General features: G+C 41.1%; 1 protein-coding gene across 4 annotated transcripts; it reads left to right on the top strand.

The window, feature by feature from the left end:
* The first annotated feature begins 881 nt into the window (after positions 1–881).
* Positions 882–19,030, top strand: LOC111247360 (uncharacterized). 4 transcript variants are annotated; one of them, XM_086982713.1, is made up of 16 exons: positions 882–1,006; positions 1,218–1,858; positions 3,647–3,733; positions 3,990–4,179; positions 6,455–6,984; positions 7,176–7,372; positions 7,832–9,439; positions 9,658–10,969; positions 11,329–11,673; positions 11,835–12,124; positions 13,187–13,484; positions 14,212–14,749; positions 14,958–15,448; positions 15,623–15,938; positions 16,154–16,287; positions 16,615–19,030. In XM_086982713.1, the coding sequence occupies exons 2-16, from the start codon at positions 1,856–1,858 to the stop codon at positions 16,699–16,701; spliced, it is 6,426 nt and encodes a 2,141-aa protein (XP_086838839.1). In that variant the 5' UTR covers positions 882–1,006; positions 1,218–1,855; the 3' UTR covers positions 16,702–19,030. The 4 variants fall into 4 exon arrangements, with proteins under 4 accessions (XP_086838839.1, XP_086838837.1, XP_086838840.1 ...); XM_086982711.1 differs by lacking the exons at positions 882–1,006; positions 1,218–1,858 and adding an exon at positions 2,055–2,849; XM_086982714.1 differs by lacking the exons at positions 882–1,006; positions 1,218–1,858 and adding an exon at positions 2,073–2,849 and having other exon boundaries at positions 16,154–16,291.
* Positions 19,031–19,422: the final 392 nt, after the last annotated feature.

Here is a 19,422-nt window from a genome sequence, read left to right as displayed (position 1 = left end):
AAAAATAAAATGATTTTTGCTATGCTGTGTTCGATTCCTACCTACCTTTCTATGACTAATAGTTATCGGACTTTAGCTCATATAAAATTGTGAATATAAGGGTACTCATTCATAAGATTCAGATCGCCTGATTAAATTACAAACAAGAATAACTTTCTCCAAGGCAAACTTTTTGTGTAATATGTGTTACACTGGCGACTGTCTGAGTTAGGCGAATTCATATAAATTTCTAGATCATTCTAAACCAGCATTTAAATCTTTTTTGTACTATCTTTTTCAATGCATCTGGCTACTACTGAAATCCTACGTTGCATGCATGTCATTTACCAACTATATTTTAAATACCTAGAAGAAGGTTTACATATTTCATCGAAAAATGTTATATCTTGCAACGACATGTACACCATCATACCGGTGTCATGTAGCGCAGATTAAAATCGTGACGCTTCGGCGTTTATCTTTATTGTCGATTATGCCCTGAACAGGGTCTCTCATGTTGTCCCTAAAGAGCACAACGAAACAATCGTACTATACGAACAATGATAGCTTTGTCCCTGACTCATATTTGGTCTGATTGTCGTTTTAGCCTTAACGTCAGCACAGTCTCTACGTTTGCCATTAGCGTACTAAACATTCAAGGCACACAGTCGGAAGAGCGATGTTCCACTGTCTGAAGTACCCAATGCCGCCCTAAACCCCCGCTCACATCTCAAAAAGTTAATTGACGGTTCACATGTACTTCAGAACGATATATATTTTTTGATTTAGTAGCCTAATGATCGATGTGTATTCATCTTCAATATATTTTCTTACACGCATTACAGTATAGGCTCTGTTATCCCGCTCTACGTAAGTAAAACTCTAATCTATTTCTGGTATCTATTTCAGGGCATTCAAGTCGATGTCGATCCAAACCGTTACGGCCATAGAATAAAATCGTTGAAGGCGTAGCTGAAAAACGATCCCCTTGTCACAAAAGCAAGCCTTCAACTTGAGACCATATGGCGTAAGCGATATTAGCAACTCTGGAAATTACGGCTCAGTCGAAGTAATATGTTTACGATACATACAATCCTCATCTAATTTACTTGTGGCAAAACGAGACATTCCGCCAAAATTCGAAATTTCCCGCCAAGCATATGTCATCTGATCCGCTCGATACGACGGTCAATTTTGGGAACGTCTGGCAACACTGTGTTGTTCGCTCATTCTTTCAGTCATCTTCTCGTCTGTTGCGGTTGCTGTTGTTGTCGTCGTCATCTCTTTCACTTTGCTGTGGCGATCTACATTCGGTAATATCCGGCCACTGGGCAGTCGAAAGGCTGAGGGAGATCAGGCGAGTGGAGAAAGGGCTGAATGTGTCTTCTAGCGGGCTGTGTCGGTGGCGGTCCTTCGGTCGCTCCGCTCTCGATAGCTAGCTCGGGCTCTGCCTATCTATAGTGAATATAGAGTGTGTGTGCGTGGGTCTGTGTGTGGGTTTTTGTGTGTGTGAATGTGTGTGTCTGTGAGTGTGTGTGTGTGTGAGTGTGTGTGTGTGTGTCTGTCTCTGTGTGTGCGTGTCTATCGGCCGTGACCGAGTGTATATCTATACCTATTGATGTCTGTGTGTGTCATGTTTAGCCTGCTGCGGCGCTGTTTTTGCTGCTGCTCCAGGCAGCAGTAGCTTTTGCTTTGTTCGGTGGTGTTATTATTGTTGTATCAGTCAGCGATGAGTGCTACTCTCTGTGTTCGAAGTGAATTTTTGCTCGTTTCGACGATTTTCAACGTCAGGATTTGACCTTAAACAGCGAGACGGCGTGAAGGACGACGACTTCAAGGAGTTGCGACGCTGCAGTGGCAACGGGTTGTTCCAGCGATGGTGAGTTTCGTTTGTACTGCTTCAACTGTAACCACTGCAATTATTACGAACGTTGTGTCACAAGTGTCGACAAGATTCGATTTGTTTTTGTGTCAACACGTTGATATTATATTCCGATATGCCTGTTAATTTCGTTAGGTGAAACGGGTAGCGAATAAGGTGAAAGACGGAGGTGTATCATCATAGCCCATGGCAGGCTGAACTGCCAGCATGTTATTTGTTTTCCAGTCAGTTGGTCGGCCAGCATCAGCTAGTCAGTCATTTAACTGGCGGGGCAAAGCTCACTCGTGATTCTTCTAGTCGTGTACAGCGCTGTCGGCGTGTGTGCCCGGCGTGAGCGGAGTGCTGCTTTGCATGTGACGGCTGTTGTGTCGATGGTCTGTGTGTCAGCAGTCCACGGTTGTCTGTGACTTCCGGAAGTGGGCATCATCGGCATCGGCCTATTTGCGGGTCATCGTGTCTCGCAGCTCTGCTGCTGCCGCTGTCAAGCAGCAGCATCATGGTCAAGGAAGAAACAACGCAAGAGGAAGGCTGCTAGCCAGGCAGTCAAACAGTCAAGCAAGCTAGTTCTATTTATTTGCCTATATGTGCGGTAACAAACCAACATTAGCTATTACCAATACTACGGCCACTAACGAGGGGGTTCGATGAAATTTGGGCCACACTCGAAGCCCTCCTGAGTTTTTAGTGTATGGCGCGTGCTTAAATGCCTTAATAGGATGAGTGAACACATAGACTCCGCTAGAACGAAACACCGGTTTGAATGCACAAAAACAGAAAATGGGGTCATGCTGTGATCACACTCGCATTTCAGGCATGGCCTTAGTGTAATTTCAGGGTCATTATTTCAATGCTGTGTGAAATCTGTTATTTGGGTAGCAAGATCTCGGTAAAGTGCTGTTGCAGATTTTTGTGACTGTAGTTGGTGTGAGGTGAGATGAAAATCCAGCTGTGCCTCTAAAGCAACAAGGTTCCGTTTACAATGGGAGGGGTATGTTTGTTTCAATGATGTTCTAACGTTTACATTGTTAGTACATGGAATGGTAACGCATAAACGTCTCAGGTAACCAGGATTATCCAGCGTGTCTTGTCCTGAGGACCGCCACATTTTCTGATAAACTATAAAGGCAGCTATGCTCGAATTAAATCGAACACATTGTTGTGTTCCGAGCCGACTTGATGCTCAGTCGGGCAGAGTTGCACGTACAATCGACAGAGCGATTTTTGTATTAAAAAATAACTTACTAACTGGTAAACGATTCTCGTGTACAGGTTACGCCGAATAGAGAAATTTATTAACAGAAGGTCTTTCATGTACTGTGTAGGTTGACCGTATGTCATTCAGATTATATATGTATATATATATATTCAGTTCACGGATTTAGATCTACGTTTTCTAAACAGCATAGAATGATCCAGAATATTTTAAATGGGACGAAAAATATTAAGGCATAATGAGCAACAAATAATACATTCACAATTATTACGTTAAGTGTCTATTAATCTCATTCTGTATAAGATTTATGACTTTGAAGTGTCACTGAGACTAGGCATTTGTAACCGGTTTGTGGATGGTTGATTATCACTTGCTATATTATATAAAGAATTTAGATAATGATCAGATTGTTATTATAAATAGTACAAAAACTATGAATACATTTTTATGTAAATGGCCACTGAAGAGGCTACATTCAAACGCAGATTCCGGTCAGTTAGTTTCATCCAAAACTTATCAAGTTGTAACCTGTTACTTAATTTTCTGATTTTTTGTTTGCGGTTGCCATATAGGTCAACGACGAGCCAGCGTTTTTGCCGGTCGGCACAGAGGTGTCTGCAAAATATAAAGGAGCTTTTTGTGAAGCTAAAATAAAAAGGGTGAATACCTGACATGGCATTTAACACGTTTGTGATACTGTGACCATTTTAATTAGATAACTAAATACAATATTCAACCATATAGGTAGCGATTTTACATATCCAGCTTTTCTCAGAAAACGCTGATCCGGGATGCAGTTCATTAGAAGCAGTTTCTAATAAATACGTATGATCATTTAACTGCGGTAATAATTGTGCAACTTCGAAGAATGAAACAGCATTGCTTGCATTTTAACTTTTTCATTATGACGTGCAGGTTCAACGCTCGGTAAAATGTCGAGTATCATTCAAGAGTATGCTAGGAGGTACCGTTGTTGTCGGAGACGACCAGGTACGTGGGTTTCTTAAAGTGGGCGCGCTTATTGAAGCAAAACATCCTGACAAACCCGGTGCCTTCCAAGAGGCGACAGTTACAAAAATTATCGACCAAAGCCAATATACAGTTGGTAAGTAGAAACTGATTGACTGAATTAATCGATAAGAGACAAAGTTTTATTTACTGTGGCAGAAAGGCAAACTCAACACAGAAAAACTGGGTTATTATCCAGATAATTGGCGATAGGTGCAAACACCTTATTCTCATTCTTGAGCAGTCTATCGAGTTATTTTCATGGAAGAATAGATATGAATTTAACGCCATTTATCAAACAACGGTTTCATTAGTGCGCAAAAAGTTAAATTGCCGTCAAATTAGCTGTTGCTAATAATAAAAAACAATGAGCCACTGGAGCAAATAGCTAATGTCGGCACTTGTCGGAAAAATATTTACTTCAAATATTACTATATAGAACAGCAGTTTAATGAAGTAATAGCTTGGAGCTGCGAATCGTTTGAAAATATAAAGGCTTGAACTTGTAAACATTATGCTTATTTATGAATCGTAGTATTCATTTGTGCTAAGTTATCCGATTTATTAAAGAATAGAAAATAATGTCGTATGTAATAGAAAAAACACTTTGTTTTGCTTGGCAAAGCGACTGGTCTGACCTGTGGAGTCATGCAGGTCGCTGTATGGTCAGGCCACATAATAACCTTCTGATTTAGCATGGTATTTTATACCTCTGTTACATACTTACTCGAGCCATTCGGGTTCTGCTTTCTGGAGTTCTATATGAATATACTACGAATTAAATAAAAGTTTTGGAGCTTAATTTTAGCGTCTTAAAAGACATTTTAAACACTGCGACGGTGTATTCTGGTATCTTCTCGGGAGAAAGCATTCGTATAGCACTATTGATCTATAAGAGAAAGTACTAGATAAGTACTAACTTTAATTTCATGTTACTCGTTTGCCCAAAGATATGGTGTGCGACTGTGTAACTTTCAAGATTAACGAAAGCTTATTACAAGTGTGGTGCTATACGGACACAAATAGTTGCCTTTGCCTTTAATAACTATTTGGTCAGATGTAGCCACTTAGTAACGATTAGGGAACGTAAGTCATTCCATAGGTATTTTTTTGCATGAGATAAAGGCAGGACCACTCGTGTTTGAATGAATAATTGTACTGCAATCCAGGCATAAATATAATCTTTTGCTAATCGATGCACCGTGCTTAGCATTGTCTACTACAGGATTAGGAAGCGTGGGTTATACTTTACCTTCACATAAAGAAAACAGAATGTCTCGTCGCGTCAAAACTGAATCTATTTTCTTAAATCACATATGTATGAGGCGATAGTACAGTTTTATAAGGCACTGAAGTGAGAGTATCCGAATTGGTCAAATATCGCTGCTTGTTCATTCTATTTGCGCTTATTAAGCATATGTCAAAAAAATCTGGGCATCTCATTGTTCAACCACACGTCAACCTATGCGGCTTTCCGAGTGAGTAATACAGTCGAGGAGTTTGCCGGGCCAGTTATTGCTTACTTTGCAATGTTAAATAAATAATCGAGTGCGCTGTTAAACTCAATGGACGCCTCAAAGTGAGGTATTCCAGTTGTAATTTAAAATTTTAGTGAAGTGTACGAGGAGCGTGAGTTCAAAGAATTTGCGATCTTGACATAGATCGGTAGGACATAATGTTTAGTCACTGATTGCAGTCACCACAGTCAATTGTATACGCAATTAATGTTATGACATACTGAGAAAGCGCAGTAATAGCGTGTGCAGCAAATATCATGCGCATACCTCTCTTCGCTAGATACTAAAGAGGCGGTTGGTAAAGCACTAATAAAAAATGACATGAATTCATATTTTACTAACATCAAGTAAGCGAAATTATGTATATAATAGGTCGCCAATTTTCATACAAGCTGTTCTAGTGTATGATACAAAAGGCAATTCGTTTTCCTTGGACCTTTACGCGGAAATCGGATCGCGTCATACATTTCTCTATGTGAAATGTAACGTTTGTTATCATGTGTGAAGTTTATTTTTTTCACGAAAAATATTGTTTTGATTTCTTATTGAGCTAGTTCGTCCTTGCAGTCTTTTATAAAAAAAGTTTTATGCTCTTTAATTTTGGTTTCAATTGAAAATGTTTATTCATAGATTTTATTTTATTGTTAAGCGAACACTGAAATCATGTTCTGCCTCAGAATTATATAAACCTAAATCTGGTTGTACAAAAATCAATTAGCTACACAGAAATAGTGCTAATTTTGCCTCTTACAGAAGGGAATTAATGAAGTCGATTAAGATAAGTTAACATGGCAACAGGTAATGTACTCTTTCTTGCTGCTTTTATTCTTTTTCCGTTTTTTGGTATATTTGCAGTTTTTGACGATGGCGACGTAACGACACTACGGCGAAATTCGCTTTGCTTGAAAAGTGGAAAACACTATTCGGATGGCGAGTCTCTTGATCAGCTTCCGCTAACTAATCCCGAGCACTTTAGTGCGCCAGTCGCTCCTGGCTCGGTTAGTTCCTCGGGCGGATCAGGAAATGGGTCCAGTACTGCCCAGGCAAGGGACTCCCCTGCCGGCAAAGCCCTTAACTCGGGCTTGGCGCCATCACAACGCAAGAAGCGAACGGCCGCCAGCCTGGGGGAGTTTCTCTGCCGAGAGGGCGGCGCTGCCGATGGCGGAAGTAGCCAGGAAGACGACGAGTTAGAGGCTACAACGCCACGAAGAAAACGCCAACAGCAACAACAACAGCAACAGAACAGTAATACAAATAGCAATAATAGTGCCCAAACACAGCAGCAGCAACAACAGCAATCGGCCTTACAGCAGCAGCAGTCACAGCAGCAAAAGACCTCAAGGAGCAGCTCGAGGGAAAGCGTACGTGGAAACGGAGGTAGTAAGGTGCGTATATGTGTTCGTAACCTTTAAGGTTACGTATTAATCCAATATTAGGTATTGCTAGTATAACTTCGTTGCTTAACACCTGATAATAGTTATGAAATAGACAATGTTAGCATATCCCCGAATGAATAGGCCCGTATTTGAGTGAAAAATTTAATGCTGACGGTTTTAATGTTGATCGGTGGGATCAGGTGCCAATAGTTGCAGGGACTGTGGTGCTAGTAGAGGTCGAGAGACGTGAGGAGAAGACTCCACGAGGTAGCGGAGCATCTGAAACCCACCGTGGAAAACGGGACACTGGCTTTGCGGCTCCGGCGCTCATCATACGTGAGCAGTCAGGTGTCCGGAAGGACGAAGTGAGGGTCAAACTGTTCCGCGATGGGCAAATGTAAGCGTTTCGAAGAAAACCGTTTGATTAATTAGTGCGCTATAGCTTAGGTATCCATCAATCCTTGTATTTAGCCAATTATGAAAAAAAAATATGCAGTCAGTTCCAATATTTCGACTTGAAATTAATATGACTCGGCTAGAGGTAGGACCAAAAAGGCAAGATGTGTGCTTCGTTGCCATAATAACAGCGATTCTTTAAAGAGATGAGACATAGTTACTGTCCATTTATTGTCAAACTAACTATGCTGTGTAATAAAGAGGTTTTTAATGCTATTTCTTGAATTCTGTAAAACCTTTTTATTAAACACATATTTATTTTAAAATTGCGAATACGCCCATGAGCGCGGACGGATACCTGTGTGAACAATTTTCTCCTGTCATTGTAATATCTCTCTTGGATGTATGCTCATTGTAAGATGAATCTCATTTTTACAATATGGTATTTTTTATGTGTTAGGGTGACGGTTCCGAAAAAAGATATACAGGAGTTTGATCGTAAACAAACGACGATGAAAGGCCATCCACAAAAATCGGCCATTTTCAAGGCCCTGGTCTATCTAGAGAAAAATGATCTACCCCAAGGATGGAGCCGAAAAGAACTGCTTGATGAAAACGCTGAAGAAAAGGATGACGATAACCAAGTTGACGATGATAAAGATAATAAAAGTAAAGTTGATAACAAAGATGAGGACAGCAGTAAGGATAAGGAAATAGACAATAAAGGCGATTCCGATGAGGAAGAAAGTGAATCTGAAGATGAAGTGAATTCAGAAGAACGTGATCGCTTCGTGGCTCAGTTGTATAAATTCATGGAAGAGCGAGGCACACCAATTAATAAGGGACCTGTGCTCAATGGCAAAGACATTGATCTACACCAACTCTTCTCTTTGGTCCGAAAAATTGGTTCGTTTGACAAGGTTACAAATCTAAACCGATGGCGTGATGTGTACGCAAAAATGTTCAAGGAGCCCAAGGCGACCCCGGCTCAGGGTCAGCAGTTGAAAGGCGCCTACAAAAAGTACCTACAGGGATTTGAAGACCTTTACAGAAAACTTGGTATGGACTCGCACCTGGACGCCAAGGCTAGCGGGTCGGGCGGTGCGCGGAGCCAGCGGATCATGACGCGTAACAAACAGCCACCGGTTAGTGCTGTTAAGGCCGGCGGTCGACAGGAGCGTAAAGCTGCCACGCCACCGCAGCCGCCTGATTCGCCCTCGTCGGCGTCCAGTGGCAAACGCGAAAGACTGCAACAGCATAAGGAAGAACTTCAAAAACAGCAGCAGCAGGAACAGCAGAAACAACAGCAAAAGGAGGAGCTGCAGAAGCAGCAACAGCAGCAGAAGGAAGAACAACAGCAAAGACTGCAACAGCAAAAGGAAGAACAACAAAAACAACAGCAGCTGCAGCAGAAAGAGGAACAGCAGCAAAAACTACAACAGCAAAAGGAAGAACTACAGAAGCAACAGCAGCAACAGCAGCAGCAGCAGCAACAACAGTCAGAGAAGGTAACGGAAAAAGAAAAAGAGTCGATAAAGGAGTCAACAAAAGAAGCGAAAGAGGACGAGGAAAAGCGATCATTGACAAGAAGTAACAAAAAACCCGAGGATCGAGAAACGGCCGGATTAACAACGCCGAAACGGGTTCGGAGCGACAGTCTCGATCCGGCGAAACGCGTTAAAGAGAAAGCTGCTGCCTTATCCGCGCAAAAGGAAAGCAAGACAAAAGAGGAGAAGGACCGGATTATAGGAACGCCTGTGTCAATGAAAAAAGACCGAAAAAAAGACAAGGGGTCAGATAGCGAGGAAAGTGAGGCCGAGGTGGTACCTGCTACGCGTAAAAACATTCTTGAGCCACTCCGTGTGAACGACCGAATCAGAGTGAAGTATGGGCACGGAAAGCAGCATAAAGTGTACGAAGCAAAAGTGCTGAAAATTGAAGATGTTGAAGGAGATTCGGGCGAAAAGAAGTTCTTTGTTCATTATACAGGATGGAACAACCGTTACGACGAGTGGATCCTTAAAAAGAGAATTCTAGAGAATATCACCCACAAGTTAGATAAGAGCAGGTTAGTGGATCACACAGTTGTCATTTAGAGGACAGTAAGTGTTAATCTTCTTAAAAGTAAAATGGCGCCTTATTTGAATAACTAAACCGAAGGAATTCCCTTCCTGTCGGACGATATTATCTGTACCATTGGAATGCAGTAGAGACGATATGGCATTAAGCACAAAATCCAATAAGTTACTATTAATGTATATATATGTATGTATACGTTTTACTTAGGGCTGGCTCGGTGACTGCCAAAAAAGCTTCTGCCCCGTCAGCAGCGTCCAGTGAAGGTGAGAAACATGATGATAAAGAGTCATCTTCGTCGTCGAGTGAAAAGGGTGATGGCAAATTAAGTGAATCCAGTAAAGATTTAAAAGACAAAGATATTCCATCCAGTAAAGATGCTACAGGAAGTGGATCTGCCAAGAAAAAGGAAGAAGACCCTTCTGAAGAACCCAGAAAGCGTCGAGGTAAGCCGCCAAAGAAGTTTGCGGAATCCAGTTTCGAAGTGCATATTCCAACCAGAAAAGATACAACATCACAGGCCAAGGATAGCAAAGACAAAGATGCGAGTAAGTCTGCGAGCGACAATGGTGGCGTCAAAAAAGAAGAGGATACTAAAGAGAAAGAAAGCGTTAGCAAGAAGTCTGAGGCAGTCAGTAAAGACATGAAGGAAGAGAAAAGCAAAGCCGCCAAAGACGAAAAAGTAAGTAAAGATTGCAAGGACCCACCAGTCATCGTCACGGGCCCCTGTGTTGCACAAACGAAATCTGGAGCAAAGGAGGAACGAAAGGAGGCCCCAGTAGCCGAAAGCCCCGCGCCCGCTCCCGTGAAGAAGCTCGTCGAGGTGAGTCCCGAGCATGCCGCACGGGTGTTCGCTGTCAAGTCAAAACCGCCCGAGTCGGTTCCTCCATCTGTCTCCGCCTCCGTCCAAGGAACTGCGGGGGTTTCGATCACCCTCCATGTTGCTGGCCCCGTTTCAGAAAAGAGCAAAGAGCGCGAGCTGTCGTTGGCCGCTGGCTCCAAAGAAAAAGAATCGAAGGACATTATGCCAGCTGATACGAAAAAGGAGCGGCCAGCAGAGGACGAGCCGGCCCGTAAGGAGAAGCCAACGACGCCTAAGAGGCCCCGCTTGGCCAAGCGAAAGAAGCCGGTTACGCCCTCAAGTGAAAAAACGGATAAGGTGCAGAAGGCTGACAGAACGGAGGACAAATCGGACGGAAGTGCACCTGCAGACAAGAGTATTGTGAACCAGGCGTCTTCAACAGTCAAGACGCAGGTTGAAGAAACACGACAGGCCAGTTCCATAATTAAGGCCGAACAGTCGGAAGGCGAGGATACCGATATCGAAAAGGATCCGATCGTGCCCACTTTGTTGCCCCTCCCCACAACAGCCAGTGGTATTGCAGCCAGCTCAAAAGAATCACAATCAGTAGAAGACGATGAGGCTGATGAGGAGACTCTTAAGGCCGGTGGGGGAGGGCCTGAGGAAGAGGCAAGTACCGAAGTCGAAGAAGGCCATCTCGAGGACTCACTAGCGGACAATGTAAGTGTTATATGTCAGTTACGATGCAATCGAATTTGATGCACCTATGTTTAAGTAATTCGACAACAACTCATCTTTAACAATATTTATTACAATTAAATATGTTTAAGAACGTATACCGTAATGTACAGATTAGCATGCTAATTAGCAGACTCCCTCTAGAGCAAAGACATACGCTAAGTTTAACAGACGCTGTTGTGGGGGTCAAGACTACTAGTCTTGTGTTATTTTCTGTTATTTTAAGATGACAGAAAACATTAACCATAGCTTCTTTTCAGAAGTTTGAGCATAGTATTCGGAATTAATGTATCCACTGTAGGTCCTATATTGAACGGTATACCTTCTAATTATGATTATAGCAATCGATGAATCTCGACGAGAGCGGGATCGAGGCCCTGGAACAAGAGGCCCCCATTCCGCCTCCAATCACAAGTGAAGATACTGTGCCGAGGGCAGCTTCTCCAGCTGCTACTTCAACCCCTGCGCTAGTGGAAGAAAAGCGAGCAGCCTCTAGGACGTCACTCGAGGGCGTTGCGAGCCCAGTTACTACAAAGACTCGTAAGCCTCGCGGCAGAAGAGTATCTGAATGCCGGGATGAAGACCGCGACGTATCAGAGACAAAAGATAAGGATCCTAAAGATAAAAAGGATACAGCGAAGGCCGCAGACAAGGATGAAAAATTGGAAGAGAAAAAGGCCGTGGTTGTAAGTACTCAAAATCGTAGCTCTGCTACTTCGTATACGTGTGAATTTTTTTTTGTCAGCTCTAGCGTTCTATTAAAAGCGCAATAAGAAAGACCCGTGCACTAATTTTAGACTTATTCTAATTCTCATGGGAGTCGTTTTAATTTCAAATTTACTCTCAGGCTACAAAGTCTCGAGCACGGAAAACATCTGAAAGCCAAATAGATGAAGACACCGTAATTGTTAAAAAGAGAGCACGAAAGGCGTCAGAGATGACCTTAAGCCCTGCAGCTAAGGTAATTTCGCCGCAAAAAGATGAATGCAAAACAGCGGAAGTCGCCAGCGTGGCTGTTTCCAATGCCAAAATCACTGCCGAGGAGCCTAAAGAGCTCGAGCCGATCGTTAAGCATGTTTTACATACTTCCGAAGAGAAATGTACTGAACAGGCCCGAACAGAGACCATTCCCGTAAGGTGGGTGAATGTATCATACGTTATAAGTATGTTTCGTAATTCAGCCTGCTTATTGCAGGCTTATTATGCAGATGTATTGTGACCTTATAAATATCTATGTATACAAATGCAAGGTGTAACAAAAAAGTATACTTAGTTTAAATGATCATAAGTTCAGTTTTTTTTGCATGTAATAAATTTTTATATTGCAAAAGGGTCTGCATACAATATATAACTTTTACTCCCGTCACAGATGTTAGAAATGATTTTAATCAATACATTCCTTATAACAGTGGTACTTCGACAATACTCATTTAATGCTGTAGTGTATCCTTGGTCACTTTCTACCACAGATTTATCACAAAGAATTACCACAAAAAAATTGATTGGTATCAGGTGTGTGTATGGGGGGGAGGGGGGAGGGGGTATGGTTAAAATATTTATGGGATTTCCTAATTTAATCCATCGGTTTGAAAGATTTTATAAAGATATGCTCTTACATTACTATGATTATGTACAGATGATCCGTCATAAGAAAAATAAAATATGCCATCTTTACCAGAATGCTCCCAAATGCGCGGTGATACAAATTTCATTCAAAACGTTTGAAATGCGAACGATACTTAATTATTTTACGCCCAGCTCATCACTTGATTGCCTTACAGATTTTCGAGATGTTTCGTGAAAAATTTCGAGCATTTTTTTTGCTCGTTTTATATTATTGGTCTTCTGGAACGTTGTCTGTAAATATGCTAAACAGTTCCACCTGCTTCAAACTTACCTGTTACCCAATAAAGTTTAATTCGCGCTGATGGATCTGTCCGAAACTTCTCACAATATTGATTCTTTAGTTTTGCTATGTCTCCATTTTCAATAGCACAAAAGTAACTCGTGCTCCACTCATTATTTCCAATTGATTACACTTTTAAAAGAAAGAATAAGTAGACAGTTGTGATCCGTTAAACAGTTTATATATATATATATATATATATATATATATATATATATATGTACGTATATTACAGATAGCTATTGTTATAAAGGTATTGACAAGACGAACCGAGTAATCACACCGATTTGCAGGCAAGAATCTCAGCCCAGTGCTTTGCGCCAAGTTTCCAAAGAAGTGAGTAGTATCCCTAGTAATTTAAGCCTCGAAAAGGATAAACTTAAGGACACCAAGGAAAAGCCTGTAAAGGAGATGAAAGACAAGAGCAGGGATAGCGGTCCTAGTGAGGGGCGTATGGAAGCTACACCCGTTCATTATTTGCCCAAGAAACGACGAATTCAACAAAAGCTTGACGAGGAAGCCAGCACATTACCTGCAGTTGTTGTTGCGAAGAAATCTAGGATTGAGGAGCAATTTAACATTGAAATAACGGTTCGTACATCTATCAAGCGTCTGTTTAATTTAGTTGTTGATAAGTAACGGCTCGTATAACTAGGAAGAACTTACTTGACCCTGTTACTAATAAAAGAGCTTTATTTAGTGTTTCAAGTGAGCTTGCCTATTTTGTCGTCATAAGCAAATGCTCAGAGCTCTAGTCTTCTCTTCTACTGGCTATTATATTTTAGAGGCAGCTTTTTACATATTTGGGTAATTTTGAACATATGAAAAGATCATGGAAAATCACAAATCAATAAATGATCACATCTGCGAAAGAACGAGTTTGAAAATATAAACGATATTTTTTTTTTACAGGGTACTAATTACTGAGCCTTAACAATAAAGAAAAGACACGGGTCAATTTAGATAGGAAAACTGAATGTATAATACATACTGTTTTTTAAACAGTCTCTATATGACTGAGTAAGTGTATTTAAAATTCAAATACATTTGTGCGGAGACTCATTGAATAAGCATAGTTATTGAGCTCAGAATAATTAGCGAAATACATTGACTAATCCATGATTAAGTCCTTACGGGAAGTAGGTTGAGAAAGATTTTGAGATAAATGGGAAAGCAAAACCTAATTAAAAATCATATGTTTTGTGGCTATCTAGTCGGAAGCCGATATGAACAACGAAGTGCTATGCAAATCGATCCAGCTCGATGCGATCGAGGCATGAAAAGTTTATTGAATATCTCTCTCTGCTTCACCTTGTAGGTTAAACAGGAATCAAAGGAAGCGGATGCTGTAAGCGACACCTCTGAGGAGAAGATGCAAATTGCCGAAGATACCGAAGACGGCGGCGATGAGGGTACAGTTGGCGAGGAGCCTGACACAAAGAAGCTAGACAAGTTCTCTAATGGAAGCAGTAAAGAGAATAAGACTGCTGGGCTCAATAAAGAATCAACGAGCAAAACGATAGGCGGCGACAGCAAAGATAAAGAGAGTATAGCTAACAAAGAATCCAAAGAAAAGGAACGCCGTGAGGAAAAAGAGCGGGCAGCTGCTGGAGATGCTCTCGCAGCTTTGGCACATGCTTGTGGCGAGGCAGAAGCGGCTGAGGAGAATGAAGGGCCATCTGAAGCCGTCGGTAAAGAAATCAAGCGTGAAGACCATGAACCTGAAAGAGAAGGTGAGGGTGCGGATGGAGGAGAGCAGGCTGGAGGCTTGTTTCTCATTTGTGAGGAGAATGTTCTTCCAGAGAGTCCCGTGCCACACAATCACGGTCAGGCAAACCATGGAGACAACCAAGATGGTAAGTTCTTAAAAATTTTATGCCTTACTTCGTATCATTCATTATAAAATTTCACTCAGACTTCAGCTCTGTTATACTATGTAACTTTGTCTGCTTTACGCACTTTCCCTAGTGTCTTTTACGCGTATGCACGAGGTGGCAGTTGACAACTGATGTTTGTGTAGTACTATTAGGTTACATCGTAAGAATGTCGCGCATGTAATTTTAGGTGCCGGGCCTGCTGATGGGGTAGTTGTGTTGGGAGGTGGTCGTCTTGGTGAAATGCCACCTGCGTGCTGCGTAACAGAAGTGACCCCCCCTACAACGCCGGACGATTCGCAATCATCAGGCAACAGTCACCACAGCAACAACAATATTAATAATAATAATAGTAGCAACAACCTCAGCAACAATACAGGGAGCAGTAGCACCGATATCATGGGTCGAAGCCAGCACGTGGTTAACCCTTCAGTGGGAGCTGAAGTGGCGACAGCCGGGGGCGGTGTTCCAGTAATACCTTCTGATCGGCGAGTCGTCATTGCCACAAATGTGAACGATAAAAACAGCGATAAAGCAGGTGAACAGAGAGTTCGTGGAGCTCCGACAAGCCACGGAACGGCCGGAAACACAGCAGGGGGTGTGGATGAGGAGAGTACGATGTCGGCAGATAGCAGCGACTCAGCAAGGCAGTCTTCAGCTGTGGAGCGTGAACGAGAGAAGGTTCGGAGCTTTTTGTCGAAAAAATATAACATACAAAACGTCGATTCAGTTTAGTCTGTTTTTTTGGCTTTGCTAATATTTTTGTTTAATATTGAAAGATTAAGTCGTTTCTGTTTGAAATTATTGAAGGGAAAACGAATGTATTGATGTTGTGCTATCTGTGTGTGTATTTAGTCGGTTCGCGGTGGTAAGGGTAGCCTTAGCGGCGGGACCCGAGGTGGACGCGTAAAGCGGACTCGCAAGACCTTGCGGCAGAAGGCGCAACAGGGACAGGCGCAGCGTCGGGCTGGAGCTGAAAGAGCGCGTAGCCCAACCGATGGTCATCTATTTTCCGGAGGACTACGGGGGTCCGACCGCGATGGAGCGCCACCAGGCAGTGGCCAGGGAGGCGCAGGTCAGCTCAGCCGTCACGCCGGCCTTCTCTGCACGCAGATGCCGCCAAATTACGATCCTGCGAAGCCGCCACGATTCAATTTTAGCCTTTCGATAGGTAAAGACAAAAATGCATATTATACCTCTTACAATGTTCATTACTATGTGTAAAAGTACTAAGAATGTTTTAATCCGAAATTTATCAGAACACTCAAGCTTACTTGGGTGGTAATGCGGTAAACGTAAAGATGCTAGGCTTCTCGATATACCCGACATAACCGTAATCTGAACTCGTTGATTAGTAAACGTTCGCCAATTTTCTGTGATATACAGATGGTATTGAAGATTCAGAGGAACGAATTTCGCTTATCCAGGATCGGCTGTGTGATCTTAAGAAGAAGTACATGGAACTCAAGACTGAGGTAGCCCTTATTGATCGGAAAAGAAAGCGTATTCGGAGACGAGAGGCAGGTTGGTTTTTTATTTCAATTAAATTGTTCGAATATACGTAAGCAAGCTCCCGATGGTAAATGTACTTTATATTTATATATATATTGAAAAACGTAATTTAGTTTTCTTTTATGTGCTTTTTGTAATGATAAGATTGCTATTAAAACATCACTCAAGTCCATTGAATGGTGAAACTGAAAAACAGTATAAAAGCGATTAGTAAATCCAGATTGTTCTTCGAAATAATTTTATTTGCTTTTAATTACCAAGCCGTTTTGTTTTCGATGCGTTTTGTTTTTAATACATTTGATATCATTTCAAAGAAATTTTTTTTGGAATTTTAGCTCGAGCAGAAAACAATATTTCAAATTCACCTCGGCCTCACCCTTCGCCACTGCGAACTGCAAATGAAGACTGATAATAAATGCTGACACGCCGTAGGAGGCATCAACAAATCTGGACAAATCGACACATTTCATGTTCTCGAGCAACGGTGGAACGTATTGTGTCGGAGCCTTTTGTACAGAGCGAACTCGAAAGAGACGAAAAACGAGAGATTAACTATGCTATTAGATAGTGCCTGGGTTAACCATTATATCCTGCTTGGTCAGGTCTAATGGCCACCCATGTATAAATCAGTAAGTATTCTGTGTACATTCGGAGTTAACTTCTATGTCTATATAACATGGTATATACATAACAGGCATACGCTCAGCACAGTATAACACCAGGGCAGCATGTAGTGGGCCTTGAGCGGTTGTAGGGGAGTTAGTAGTGGATGTGTGGTAAGATGTGTACATACCCTTGTATTTACATGGTCAAGAAGGCAGTGCGTTAATATTACCATAAATTATTATTGACATTACCATTGGACTCGTGGTGAAAGCATAGGCAACAGCTCAGGTTATAGTGGACCTAACTCATAGGGCAAACAATTGCAAACAAGTTAACCAGTTTGCCAGCTGATTAGCTCAATTAATACGACGTGTTACGCACGCAGTTGCTTGTGCGTGTTGACTTATTTTTCTTAACGGTGAAACCATACGTACATTTAGTGATGAGCGAAATCCGCTTCAAAGTGTAAAGAGGCGCAATAAAGGATACCTATTATTTTTTCCTTACGTTGGGTCCGATGTGCTAATGGTAGTACAAGATAATCTGATTTGTGGCAGATTCGTTACAAAATATATAGAATGCGTGACTGTAAAACAGTCAGATTATTTTCAACTTGCGATTGAAGACGCGTGAAGAAGCATCTACTGTTATTAAGCATTATGTGTATATGTATGAAAACAGATTATATTAACACTGCTATTTATTGTAGTATTTTCGTTGGTTTTTATTATTTCATTAATGTATATTAACAGTTTTGAAAACGCGCGGTTGTGGTTGCTGCTTATAAAGGGTGCGTATATATACCCAATTGACAAATGAACATCTGTTTGTGAAGGGCAATAAACAAGAGAAAAGAAATTGTCTTTAATAGTACTTTGTAAAGTCATCTCCAATGTAATCAACTTTTGAGAGTTTGATATTCGGTGTTGATAATCCACACACAAAAAGGTGGTTTATTGATTAGTAAGATCTATTACATGGGCGCCGATAACGGCTGAACTTGTCTCAAAGGAAAATGTTATTAAAAATGGAGGTTTTTTTACGATGGAGGCTTCAAGGCCTGCCGACTATCACTACTGTTTAGTAAAATTCAAGCGAATTCATAAACACTGTGCAAAACGAAGCTCGACGAGTGAATTGAGAAGCCAAACAACTATATTTCTACGGCATGATAGGATAAGATGCGTACATTTAGCTTATATAAGCAATACGTCGTGTAAAGTTTACATGGGGCGTAAAGGGTGCAAAATTGTACAGGATAGAAACAAAAAGCGAACAAAAAAGAACCGAAACCCGCGTGTCGAAAAGAATATTTGTTTCAAAGGCCAGATCTCAAGATCGACGTGTCGTGTAGCGTAGAGCTCGCAGGTTAACACAGCCTAACAGATGAGCGACCGTAACATGGATGCGTGAGTATTATGATTGAAAAAAGATTTTGAAACCGCCACTATTAGAGCAAACCTGTATATACATGTGAATGTGTCAACGGATCCGAATCAGGGTCTTATGCTAAAGCGGCAAATCGACCAGCGAATCTAGGTACTATAAAGCCATAAAAGAATTAGACAATTGATAAATTAACCGCAAGCTTAACCACCGAACACAGTTATAAATTCAAGCTATCGTGTATTCAGCTTAATTTTTATATGCAAATAGTGCTCTAAAAATAAAATTTTGTTCCGCAAATGCGCCATCCGTTACTTTTAGAAATGCAAAATGTCGCTTCCTCATGTATTCCTTTTTGAAAACCGACTCGCAGATGTTCGAAAATGCATTACAGGCTAATTCTTGGAATGTATGGCGTAGACCTACGGTCCATCAATGTGTATCGTCGTGTTTATATTTATGTAACAGAGCTATAGTCTGTCTACTCTCGTCATTTTTATCCTAAAGTGGGCAAGTCTTGATGTTTCCTTTACTTTTGGTTGCGATAAATACAAAGTTTTTTGCTGCTGTTGCTGCTTATATGTAAATCGTGACACAACGACAACTAGAGAAAAATAGACTCGAATATATTTCAGTTTGATAGATTTGTATATTAACGGAGACTCACCTTGCCTGTTAAAGATTGATTACAATATAACTGTATATCTCAAAGGAAAAACCTATAAAAATTTTAATAAAAGGATATGTAAAATATTAAAACTTAAGTAAACTTATTTGAGCAATAGCTTCGCTATTGATTTGCTTAATAAGAACGGATTCATTGTGTAGTTATCGATGCCTATATCTTAACGTATACAGCAATAACATGATATCACATGGAGCTTGACCCTATTTACTCTACGTATTATATGGTCCGAAAGCGAAATCAATTTCAATGGGAAATAAACCGATGCGCGTATGAAAGTTTTGTCGTCCCCAACTGTAAGTGGCTTGTTTGGTTATAAAATAAATTTAATCTTTGTGAAACAGACTTTATCCTAAAAATATCAGTTCTGTTCTCAAATACAAGTGATTTTTAAAAACTGAAAAATAAAAACTTATTTTAAAATTAGTTTTGCGTGCTCGGCGGAAAAAGATGATTAAAGAAAAAG

Source organism: Varroa destructor, unplaced genomic scaffold (genome assembly GCF_002443255.2).
Source record: "Varroa destructor unplaced genomic scaffold, Vdes_3.0 BEIS01000003.1, whole genome shotgun sequence".
In the NCBI taxonomy this organism is placed as follows: Eukaryota; Metazoa; Arthropoda; class Arachnida; order Mesostigmata; family Varroidae; genus Varroa; species Varroa destructor.
This window is presented reverse-complemented; position numbering and strand designations above follow the sequence as displayed.

Bases quoted from the DNA above. Each gene is read 5' to 3' on its own strand.
- LOC111247360 (XM_086982711.1), top strand. The intron at 3,734-3,989 runs GTGAATACCTGA...TATGACGTGCAG, and splicing joins GTGAAGCTAAAATAAAAAGG to GTTCAACGCTCGGTAAAATG. The intron at 4,180-6,454 runs GTAAGTAGAAAC...GTATATTTGCAG, and splicing joins CCAAAGCCAATATACAGTTG to TTTTTGACGATGGCGACGTA.